Source organism: Rana temporaria, chromosome 3 (genome assembly GCF_905171775.1).
Source record: "Rana temporaria chromosome 3, aRanTem1.1, whole genome shotgun sequence".
In the NCBI taxonomy this organism is placed as follows: domain Eukaryota; kingdom Metazoa; phylum Chordata; class Amphibia; order Anura; family Ranidae; genus Rana; species Rana temporaria.
This window is the reverse complement of record NC_053491.1, coordinates 466,109,136-466,121,200: the sequence shown is the minus strand read 5'-3', so window position 1 is coordinate 466,121,200 and position 12,065 is coordinate 466,109,136. Positions and strand designations below refer to the sequence as shown.

Here is a 12,065-nt window from a genome sequence, read left to right as displayed (position 1 = left end):
CCACCATTACTAGTATTAAAAAAAAAAAAAAAAAATACCCCATAGTTTGTAGACAGCACAAATCAATATATACACTTATAGGGATTTTTTTTTTTTTTGCAAAAATGTGTAGCATAATACTAATTTTGGCATAAGCTGATGAAGACATTCGATTTTTTTTACATTTATAATTGGATGTGTTTTATAGCAAAACGTTGTTTTTTTTTCCCTTTTTCAAAAGTTGTCTTTTTTTTTTGTGGCTTTTTTGTATATACCAGTTGTTTTACAAGGTAATCGTTTACAATCACTTTATTATACATTACTTAAAAAATGCAAATTTTTAATTTTGCTTATGAATAAGGGCCCTTTCACACGCATGGACAAACGGTCCGTTTATTACAAGTCCGCTTACGGACTTGTAATGTATCCCTATGGGATTGCAGACGTTAGCAGGTGATGCATCCGCTAATGTCCGCAACCATCCGTGTCCGCAAAGATCCGCTTTTGCGGACGGCAGAAAACCCTATTTTTCTTCCGTCCGGCGGAACGGATCGGATGAATACGGACACACGGTCCGGATTCATCCGATTCCCCATAGGGGAGAGCGGAGGAGAAACAAGGCGGTCTCTGCACTGTGTGCGGGGACCGCCCTGTCCGCCGACAGCTCAGCGGGGATTAACGGAGGAATCCCCGCTGAGCCAAACGGGCTAACGGAGCGGATCAATTAAGGATCCGCTCCGTGTGAAAGAGCCCTTAATATCATGAATATGCGCGTTTATAATATTTGTCACCTTATTTAACTACACCTGGGGATGACTCTTGGAGGAAAGCTGGGGAGGTCCCTACTGAGAACTAGCATTTGCGGATCTATCCGATGCCTAACCTCAGACCAGGGGTCTCCAAACTTTTCAAACAAAGGGCCAGTTTATTGTTCTTTAGCCTTTAGGAGGGCTGGATTGTGGCCAGCGGGGGCAGAAAAAGCCCCGGGCCCAGCATTGGTGAGAATAAACATGGCCTCATAGTTTGCGATCAGTAGGATAAGGTGTAGTGCCCCTATTAGTAGGAGTAATTGTATCTCATCATTGATATCAGTGGAAGAAAAAGTGCCCCCTTGTTGGGAGTCAGTGGGAAGAATAGTGCCTCATATCAGTGGGAGGAATAAAGTCCTGAGGGCCGGATAAAGGCTAGCAAAGGGCCGCATCTGGCCCCCCGGCCGCAGTTTGGAGACCCCTGCCTTAGACAAATAAAACCGTTGTCTCCCAGCTTTGATTGTGCTTAACATCAAATAAATGAGCCCCACAGTTGTTTACAATGGTCTTATTGACAGGGCTCCATTTTGTACAGATCTGAACACTCAGGTGCTGGGAGACAGCCAGTGTTAATAGCAGGCAATCAACAGGTCAGACTTTAGATAAGACACTTGACTTCTATGAAAGGCCTCAAAATAAGCTAAAAAATAAATAAAAGGCACATATCCATATCAGATTGTAAGCTCCAACGAGCAGGGCCCTCTGATCCCTCCTGTATTGCGTTGTATTGTAAGTGTATTGTCTGCCCTAATGTTGTAAAGTGCTGTGCAAACTGTTGGCGCTATATAAATCCTGTATAATAATAATAAATAAAGCACAGCGGCACAGTTATAGGTTGACAAAGGACATTTAAAGGGGAGGTTCACCCTAAAAAACACTTTCTCTAATTACACTGGCCCCCCACATTACAATACGATTATGCCTGTTATGTTTTTTTTGATGCTGTACATACCTTCGTACAGCTATTCACCCGTGGCTTCGGGGTTGCGAGTCCCGCGGGAGTGGGCGTTCCTCACATGCTGGTGATTGACGTTTTGACAAAAAAACAGCTCCCCCCGTCACGATTGGCGAAAGGAGCCGAACGGCGATGCGCAGGCGCAGTATAGCGCCGACTCGCCGTTCGGCTCCTTTCGCCAGTCGTGACGCAGCTTACGCGACGGGGGAGCTGGTTTTTTGTCAAAACGTCAATCACCAGCATGTGAGAAATGCCCACTCCCGCGGGACTCGCAACCCCGAAGCCACGGGTGAATAGCTGTACGAAGGTATGTACAGCATCAAAAAAAACATAACAGGCATAATCGTATTGTAATGTGGGGGGCCAGTGTAATTAGAGAAAGTGTTTTTTAGGGTGAACCTCCCCTTTAAAGTGCAAGTCCACCCCAAAACTAAAATCCCTGCATCTACAGACATCCACGATGTAACACTAACTTATCTAGCCCTGTAAAGAAGAAAAATCGCTATCCAATCCAGTCTCCAGCGGCAGAAGCTCTACAGAGGACACAGCCAACTGTGAAATTAATGTGTAGTGACGTCACCCATAGAGTGACTTATCTGTTGTCGGCTGTGTCCTCTGCACCACCACCACAGGGAAGCCACAGCCGACAGCTCAGCGTGGGATCGAGTCGGATCAGCTTAAAAAAAAAAAAAAAAAAAAAAGAAGAAGATGTATGCATGCATACCGATTTCCTCTTTACAGGGCTAGATAGGTTAGCGTTAGATCGTGTATGTCTGTAGATGCAGGGATTTTAGTGTTGGGGTGGACTTACACTTTAAACTTGAATGAGCCAAGTCCCTGCAATGCAATAGTGCCAACCAGGTAGCCGCTTGTGAAGGTTCGTGCCATCCACCGGTGGTTTGCGGAATTTATGACCATATTATGCCCTCCGCTGGCACAAAGTGGTAATGCAGCCCCTCTCACCTGTCACAGAAGGCGCTGATCTTTTCCCAGTAATTCTCATGGACGGCGAACCACTCACAGTCCCCGGGGCCGATGTTTATGTTAACTGAGCAGAAGTTGTTGTTCTCCTGGTGACCTGCAGAAGGACCAGAGATTACAGTGAGTAACAAAAAGGCACCGCCCTCATTTCACAATATAGGGGGAGGGGTCCTATAGTCCATAGAGGAGTTATTTTAATCGTAGAGGCTTAGCCTGCCTAAAATGTACAGCTGCGACATGCGGTAAGAGCGCAGCTTCTGGGAGCAATTCCTTCACATGCCTCCCCTGACTATGACGGAGGTGATGACAGATAAGAGCAGAAGGCTATGGGAGATGCACATCAGATCAAGAACTGCTGCATGTAGACAAATGGCAGTCTCACCCCCCCCCCCCCCCCCCCCCGTGGCATAGCGTGGCCTGGCAAGGGTCCAGGTTGAGACTGCCACTTGTCTACACACAGCAGACCTTGTTCTCATGTACATCTCCCGGGACCTTCAACTCTTATCTGCAAGGGGGACCGGGGCAGCAGAAAGAAGATGGACAGGGGGGGCATATATTGGTATCAATCCCCTGTATTTTGCTCCTGTGGCAGCTGAATGTTGGGGAGAGGGAAAGGAGGAGAAGCCTACTTTCAGCTGCTGCAGGAGAAAACTATAGATTGGTTGCACTAAATTCCACCCCCACTGTCCCTCCTGTCCAGATTCTGGGGGACGGCAAGGAAGAATCGCGTTTTACCTGTCACCTGCCCACGATCGGCAGGTAGATCGCGATTTATGGGTTGCTAACCTCAGGGAGAGGGAAGGATGACAGCAGTAGAGGAGATGGGGGATGGAGGGAGGAAGAGAGAATGGCAGACTGGTGGTGCCCACCTGGTGTACGACTGCCTGGGACTTTCATGTACAGCTGCACCGTGTTCATGCCCAGGATGGTATGGCCCACGTGGCTTAACATATTTGCATTGGATGAAACCCGCATAAAGGAAGGCAACTTCAGAAGCTCTTGTAACTGGGGCTTCCACCTGGAAAAAAAACAGACATTGCGTCATTCCGACAATCTACAAGCTCTAAAGCTGATCCTTACAAACCCACTGTATAGTCTTCCAACTTTGGCCTTAAAGCGGTAGTAACCCCCCCCCCAAAAAAAACTTGCAAAACAATGGCACAATGCATACTAGCACATTATGAAATACTCACCTTAGCCCTCAGTTCTGGCAAGAAGCGCTAAACGTCTGGCACGGTATGCTGGAATTTCAGAGCACATGTGCCGCCGACGTCAGCGCCTGCATGCAGGGTGAATATCTCCTAAACGGTGCAGGATTAGGATATTTTACCTACCGGTAAGCCTTGAAAAAGGTAAGGTAGGCTTACCTGTAGGTAAAAATAAAGCGGTGTTTACAATCGCTTTAATTAAGGTGCACGCAAGCAAAAATGCAGAAGTCTACATAGATACAAGGCGGGCAGCTGGGACAGCGTCAGAAGTTTGGTACTGACATGGTTGCATTTTTCATTTAAATCGTATTCATGAGGGGCTCTGAGGCCTGTTGTCTATTTATGCGGGCGCTACATACAGGTAGCCTATATAAAGGCCTCTTTCACACGTGTACGACCTTAAATTGAAACGATTTTAAGCAATGCCGGTGTACTGTATATACTCAAGCATAAAACGACCCGAATATAAGCTGAGGCACCTAATTTTACCACAAAAAAAAAAACATATTGACTCGAGTATAAGCCTGGGGTGGGAAATGCAGCAGCTACCGTTAGGCCCCTTTCACATTGAGGCGTTTTTCATGCGGTACAGCGCTAAAAATAGCGCTGCTATACCGCATGAAAAAACCTGCCCTATAGTGTTCAATGTGAAAGCCCGAAGGCTGTATAGCCGGTATAGCCGCGCTACAAATAGCGCGGCTATACCGTCACCGCGGCTGCACGCCTCAATGTGAAAGCAGCCTAAGTGGAAAAGAGGGTCAACAATGCCCATCTGCAGCCTCACTGTGCCCATCTGCAGCCTCACTGTGCCCATCTGCTCTCCATGCTGCTGCAGTCGGCGGCCACTGTAACAAATCTCCGCCTCCTCCATGATAGATGGAACACCGATTCAGTTTCCCAGCATTGTATCAGTGTTCAGTCTATCCCGGACGAGGAGGAGCGGGGCTTTGTTACAGTGGATGGCAGTTAAGAACAGCCGGAGACTCTACTATAAGCCGAGGGAGGCTTTTTCAGCATCAGAAAAAAATGTGCTGAAAAACTCTGCTTATACTCGAGTATATACAGTAATTTTGCGTTCTATGGACCTAAAGTCGCATCAAAATTCAGACCAAAGTAGTGCAGCGACTACTCTGAAGTTACACAGATATGACCGGTACTCGTTGGAAATCATTGGGTACGAAATTTATGTTTTTGGTTGCAACATGACAAAATGTGGAAGTTTCCAAGGGGTATGAATACTTTTTCAAGGCACTGTACTCAGCTGAAAGCTCAATCAGGCTTTCATTAGGTGTGCCTTCTCGGTCGGCTCATGTGTGGAACAGGTGATATAAAGGTGGGCTTATAAAAAGGCAGAGTGCTCAGAGTGGGAGTCTCAAGTGTGGCAATGGTCATGATTTGTCATAAGGAACAAGGAGGGGGAAACGACAACATGAACCCTCCTTATAAATGTACAGTTGGGGATTAGCGGTATATCAAGAGCATGCTTAACATTGGCAGTGGGCATTCACGTCAACATACGCCGCGATCACACTCACCTTTTTGGGTCAGAGAGGTCAATATTGGTTCCAAATTTAATGATGTGTGGAGCTTTCTGCTCCTGGTTTGTGCTGAAAAATAAAAAAATAAACCCACATTAGCGAGAGGCTACCAATTATACGATGATCTCAGGAGCACACTGGTACAGGAACATCTCCAGCAAGTTATACATATAAAATACGTACAGAATATACAATTCTGTTATCAGGCGCTGGCACCTATGCGTGATGTTTCAGCCTAGCAAATTTGGGAACTGCTGGTTCTTCCGGTGAAAAGATTTTGTGGTCCAACTTGCTAGAAAGCAGTCAATAAGGACATATGGGTATTGGTGGAAAGGGGGGCATTTAATGTATTTAACCCCCAAATGACCAAAATCTCATCCAAGCTTTAAAGCGGAGTTTCACCCAAAAATGGAACTTCCGCTTTAAGGGAAGGTGACCCCCCTGACATGCCACATTATAAGGTGACAACCAATGGTTCTGTAGTCTAGAAGAGGAGAACAAGACAGGCTTATTATGCTTCCTGGGAATTCAGTTCAGCACAGGGACTGTGTTTGCTATAGGAAGTTATAGGCTCACTTAAAGCGGGAGTTCACCCGAATTATTTTATTTTTTAAACCTTAGATTGAGGCTCATTTTGTCTAGGGGAATCGGGTAGTTTTTTTAAAAAAAAAGCAGTACTTACCGTTTTAGAGAGCGATCTTCTCCGCCACTTCCGGGTATGGTCTTCGGGACTGGACGTTCCTATTTGATTGACAGGCTTCCGACGGTCGCATACATCGCGTCACGAGTATCCGAAAGAAGCCGAACGTCGGTGCAGCTCTATATGGCGCCTGCGCACCGACGTTCGGCTACTTTCGTAAAATTGTGACGCGATAGATGCGACCGTCGGAAGCCTGTCAATCAAATAGGAACGCCCAGTCCCGCAGCCCATACCCGGAAGCGGCGGAGAAGATCGCTCTCTAAAACGGTAAGTACAGCTTCGATTTTAAAAAAAAACCACCCGATTCCCCTTGACAAAATGAGCATCAATCTAAGGTTAAAAATTAACTTTTCGGGTGAACCTCCACTTTAATTTCTGACAGAATCACCAACCTTTCCTCCCATGCCCAACCTCTGCTGCTGGCTGAGAGGACTGTATCTGGAGTTACGCCGCCACCGGTAAATCTGCAACCCTGCGCCGCCACCGGTAAACCTGCAACCCTGCGCCGACCACCGGTAAAGCTGCAACCCTGCGCCGACCACCGGTAAAGCTGCAACCCTGCGCCGACCACCGGTAAAGCTGCAACCCTGCGCCGACCACCGGTAAAGCTGCAACCCTGCGCCGACCACCGGTAAAGCTGCAACCCTGCGCCACCACTGCATTCCCCTTTCTCACCATCACCACTAAGCCTGAAACCTCCCCAACACTGCGCCTTCATGGAACCCCCTTCACCATCACTGTGCCCTCAACACTGCAGTTGGCTCCCATCCTGTTACCACCCGTTATCTCCTGTGCCAAAAACATCAACACAAATCCCCGATCTAATGATCAAATCTAACTTAAACCCACATTCTTTCCCCAACACTCCCAAGGACCACCTATGCGCTCGCTACCACTTGCACCAACTCCTGCCTTAGCACTCTCCCCCACTGTACAAATGTGCACTTCTGTGCTCTGGTGAATGGGCTGAATATAGACGGGTGCATCACTGCGGTGGCAAACTGGCACAATTTTGCTAGCAAAATGTAAAATAAATAATACAAATAATGTCATGGTCTACAAGCATTCACTTCAGCTGGTGGGGGCTACTGCGTTTCCACCCCAAAAATGGCCCGTCTCTTCTGCTCAACCAAGGATCATAATTTCCATCCCCTCCACCCTCGAAGGCTCACTTACCTGGGAGGTGGGTTTTCTGTGGTGCTGTCGGGCTCATTAGGCTCCTCATCGCTGTCTTTATCCTCCTATGAAAAAAGGTGGAGAACGGGGGGGAGAGAATATTAAACTCCTGAAAGAACGGATACCACAAAGGGAGAGCCAAGACAAGAAGGTGAAGGGAAGGGCGGAAGAACCAACATAAAAGCAGGAAGGAAAGCGGGAAGTACAAAGTGGGTGTATTACAGACATCACAAAACCTTATTGGAATGCGGAGCCCTAACACAAGCCACCTTAAAGGGTCCCCCCCCCCCCAACTTTCTTTTATTGTCCTGTAAACATCCAACTTCTCGCTCACTTCCTTCTGAGACTTTTGGCCAGGTTTATCTTCATTACCAGGAGAACAATCGTATATCAAAAGTGCATTTGAGGGCAGCGGTATCTCAGCGACGAAAACAAACAGTTCTACATAACTTTTTTTCTTTGGCATAAGGACAATGGTTCACTTTCAATGGGGCCGACCATATTTTGAAGGTCCAGCGGGTGTGGGCAGGTGTGCCAAATGGCTCTACCCGGCAGAGTTCTGAGGTATCTGCGCATGCGCATCAAAACAAGGATCCGGGGACCTCCTTACTTGGGCTGTCTTTGCGCATGCGCAAGGGGAAAACCCGTACCTACAAAAGATGTCCTTAGGTCTCTGATGGGTCCCAAAGACACGCCAGAGACCCTTCAAACATCTGCCATTGTGTGGTACTGCGTGCACGCCATTCTCGTCTAGGGGTGAAAGGAGGAAGTGCTGATCTGCAGCATAAAAATAAAATAGAATTGTGGGAGGGGGGCTGGAGCCTGCTGCAAAGATCTTTTTTTTTGGCGGTGAAGGTCTGCTTACAGTTATAGGTGGAGGTCATAGCTTGTTCCACTCCCGCACCTCCTTCAAGGCTCAACGTTTATCGCTAGACATTTTATTTTTTTGGAGATGCAGTACGGATGGGTTACAACCCCTACCATCAGATTTATGTTGCGGTCTGATCTAGGAGTCAGGAAAGTCAAAAGACGGCAACCAAACACAACAAAAGCAAATGGCACATACATGAAAACTACAGAAATAGGGATTCCCATAAATTGGGGGTGACCGTGCCAAACCAAATCATAGCCAGCAGTAAACAGCGGAGAGAAGGCACCATTTTACAGTGAAACCTCGGACTGCGAGTAACGCGGTTAACGAGCGTTTCACAATACGAGCAATTTTTTGGTGAAAATCCTCACATGAGCAACATTCAAGCCACAGCGGTGTGCAGTACCCCATTTGGCCAGAGGTGGGGGGGCACCGGAGACGTTTGGAAATACTCCATTCCCAATTTCAGCCAAGCCTTTCCAGCGCCCCCCCCCCCCACCCCACATGCGGTATTGCACGCCATAGAAGAAGTCAATGTGGGACAAATTATTTTTGTTTTTATTGACGTCTATGGTTTTGGAAAAAAATAAAAAGTTGCTTTGATATGCGAGTGCTTTGAATTACAAGCATTCTCCTGGAACAGATTATGCTCGTAATCAAAGGTTCCACTGTATTTTTAACTCTAAGGCCTCTTCCACATGAGGCTGATTCTCTCAGCGGAGTCTGCCAGCTCAGCGGGAGATTGCCCCGTTGATCTCCGCAGGGACAGCGGGTGACAGGTCCGGGCTCTGCTCACTGAGCGGGGAGGGGCCTGTCAGAACCCCGCTGATTCCTAGGGAGAGCATGTCCATTTTCATCCGATAAGACGGATGGCGAACGTATTGCCATACGTCCGATTTTTGCAGAACGGATAGGAGACGGGTTCCAACGAACACATCTCCTCTGACATACGTCTCCCCATAGGAGTCAATGGATGGCCCGCTCGGATCCGCCTGAAAAATGGCCAGGCAGATCCGAGCGGGCTTGCCGTGTGAAGGGGGCCTTGCGCTGGGGGAAGGAAAAATTGTTGGGCAACGTATGTTAAAGTGAACAACCCCTCTAAAGAGTCATTAAGTGAAAGCTGAAAGAACCAAAAAACAATGGGCACCTACCTGCAAGGATTCCTGGAAGGATGAAGCCTGGTACTGAGCATACTTGGCGATGGTGGTATGGGAGCGGCTGCTCTCGCAGTGCCAGACTTGGCGGGTCCCGGAGGGGTCCCAGTTCTCATCAGACGGCTGCTGCACCTGAGTACGGACCTCTACAGAGTGTTCTCCATTAGCGTCTACCAGAGTCTTGGTGGAGAAGAGGCCCAGATCTGTCAAAGAAGGAGATGAGAGTGAGTCCTAAGATGATGCAATGTCTCGGCATTCGTCACATGACCAGGTGCAAGTAAGACACAGATTTCAGACAGACAATCTTGTATATCTTTTGCATGGAAAGCCAAAACAGATCCACCTTTGCATTTAAGTGCCAAGCATCCTATTTAGAAGCTGTGAAACTTTTTACAATCAAAGCAACTTACTTAGCCGCAAGGATCCGGCCAGACCTCGAATCACTGTGATGGGGTTCTTGGGGTCAGTGCAGAATTGAAGCAACACAGGAGAAAATGCATCTCTCTTACTCTCCAACTAGAAGAGAAAACATAATAAATATTACCAATTCAGAACGGGACCTTTCCTTTATCACCCTGCAGGAAGAGGACAGACTCATTGCCCCCTTCTGTCTGTATCACCCTGCAGGAGGAGGACAGACTCATTGCCCCCTTCTGTCTGTATCACCCTGCAGGAGGTCAGACTCATAGCTCCCTTCTGTCTGTATCACCCTGCAGGAGGAGGACAGACTCATAGCTCCCTTCTGTCTGTATCACCCTGCAGGAGGAGGACAGACTCATAGCTCCCTTCTGTCTGTATCACCCTGCAGGAGGAGGACAGACTCATAGCCCCCTTCTGTCTGTATCACCTTGCAGGAGGACAGACTCATAACTCCCTTCTGTCTGTATCACCCTGCAGGAGGAGGACAGACTCATAGCTCTCTTCTGTCTGTATCACCCTGCAGGAGGACAGACTCATATCTCTCTTCTGTCTGTATCACCCTGCAGGAGGAGGACAGACTCATAGCTCCCTTCTGTCTGTATCACCCTGCAGGAGGAGGACAGACTCATTGCCCCCTTCTGTCTGTATCACCCTGCAGGAGGTCAGACTCATAGCTCCCTTCTGTCTGTATCACCCTGCAGGAGGAGGACAGACTCATTGCCCCCTTCTGTCTGTATCACCCTGCAGGAGGTCAGACTCATAGCTCCCTTCTGTCTGTATCACCCTGCAGGAGGAGGACAGACTCATAGCTCCCTTCTGTCTGTATCACCCTGCAGGAGGAGGACAGACTCATAGCTCTCTTCTGTCTGTATCACCCTGCAGGAGGAGGACAGACTCATAGCTCTCTTCTGTCTGTATCACCCTGCAGAAGGAGGACAGACTCATAGCTCCCTTCTGTCTGTATCACCCTGCAGGAGGAGGACAGACTCATAGCTCCTTCTGTCTATCACCCTGCAGGAGGAGGACAGACTCATAGCTCCCTTCTGTCTGTATCACCCTGCAGGAGGAGGACAGACTCATAGCCCCCTTCTGTCTGTATCACCCTGCAGGAGGAGGACAGACTCATAGCTCCCTTCTGTCTGTATCACCCTGCAGGAGGAGGACAGACTCATAGCTCCTTCTGTCTATCACCCTGCAGGAAGACAGACTCATAGCTCCCTTCTGTCTGTATCACCCTGCAGGAAGAGGACAGACTCATAGCTCCCTTCTGTCTGTATCACCCTGCAGGAGGACAGAATCATAGCTCCCTTCTGTCTGTATCACCCTGCAGGAGGAGGACAGACTCATAGCTCCCTTCTGTCTGTATCACCCTGCAGGAGGAGGACAGACTCATAGCCCCTTCTGTCTGTATCACCCTGCAGGAGGAGGACAGACTCATAGCCCCCTTCTGTCTGTATCACCCTGCAGGAGGAGGACAGACTCATAGCCCCCTTCTGTCTGTATCACCCTGCAGGAGGAGGACAGACTCATAGCTCCCTTCTGTCTGTATCGCCCTGCAGGAGAACAGACTCATACCCCCTTCTGTCTGTATCGCCCTGCAGGAGGAGGACAGACTCATAGCCCCCCTTCTGTCTGTATCACCCTGCAGGAGGACAGACTCATACCCCCTTCTGTCTGTATCGCCCTGCAGGAGGAGGACAGACTCATAGCCCCCCTTCTGTCTGTATCACCCTGCAGGAGAACAGACTCATACCCCCTTCTGTCTGTATCGCCCTGCAGGAGGAGGACAGACTCATAGCCCCCCTTCTGTCTGTATCACCCTGCAGGAGGACAGACTCATAGCTCCCTTCTGTCTGTATCACCCTACAGGAGGACAGACTCATAGCCCCTTCTGTCTGTATCACCCTACAGGAGGACAGACTCATAGCCCCCCTTCTGTCTGTATCACCCTGCAGGAGGAGGACAGACTCATAGCCCCCTTCTGTCTTTATCACCCTGCAGGAGGAGGATAGACTCGTAGCTCCCTTCTGTCTTTTTTACCCTGCAGGAGGAGGACAGACTCATAGCCCCTTTCTGTCTGTATCACCCTGCAGGAGGAGGACAGACTCATAGCCCCCTTCTGTCTGTATCACCCTGCAGGAGGAGGACAGACTCATAGCCCCCTTCTGTCTGTATCACCCTGCAGGAGGAGGACAGACTCATAGCTCCCTTCTGTCTGTATCACCCTGCAGGAGGAGGACAGACTCATAGCCCCCTTCTGTCTGTATCACCCTG

General features: G+C 48.8%; 1 protein-coding gene across 8 annotated transcripts in view; it reads right to left on the bottom strand.

The window, feature by feature from the left end:
* The window catches only part of KDM6B (lysine demethylase 6B), a 91,662-nt gene that overhangs the window by 13,003 nt on the left and 66,594 nt on the right, over positions 1-12,065 (bottom strand). For 7 of the 8 annotated variants that reach the window (XM_040346838.1, XM_040346834.1, XM_040346840.1 and 4 more), the window contains 6 exons: positions 9,782-9,887; positions 9,369-9,574; positions 7,347-7,411; positions 5,468-5,539; positions 3,594-3,742; positions 2,707-2,821 (listed from right to left, as the gene is read on the bottom strand). In XM_040346838.1, coding sequence (XP_040202772.1) covers positions 2,707-2,821; positions 3,594-3,742; positions 5,468-5,539; positions 7,347-7,411; positions 9,369-9,574; positions 9,782-9,887 — 713 coding nt within the window. Of the gene's footprint in view, positions 1-2,706; positions 2,822-3,593; positions 3,743-5,467; positions 5,540-7,346; positions 7,412-8,211; positions 8,353-9,368; positions 9,575-9,781; positions 9,888-12,065 lie in introns of those variants that run through there. The other variant, XR_005748113.1, reaches the window with a different exon arrangement.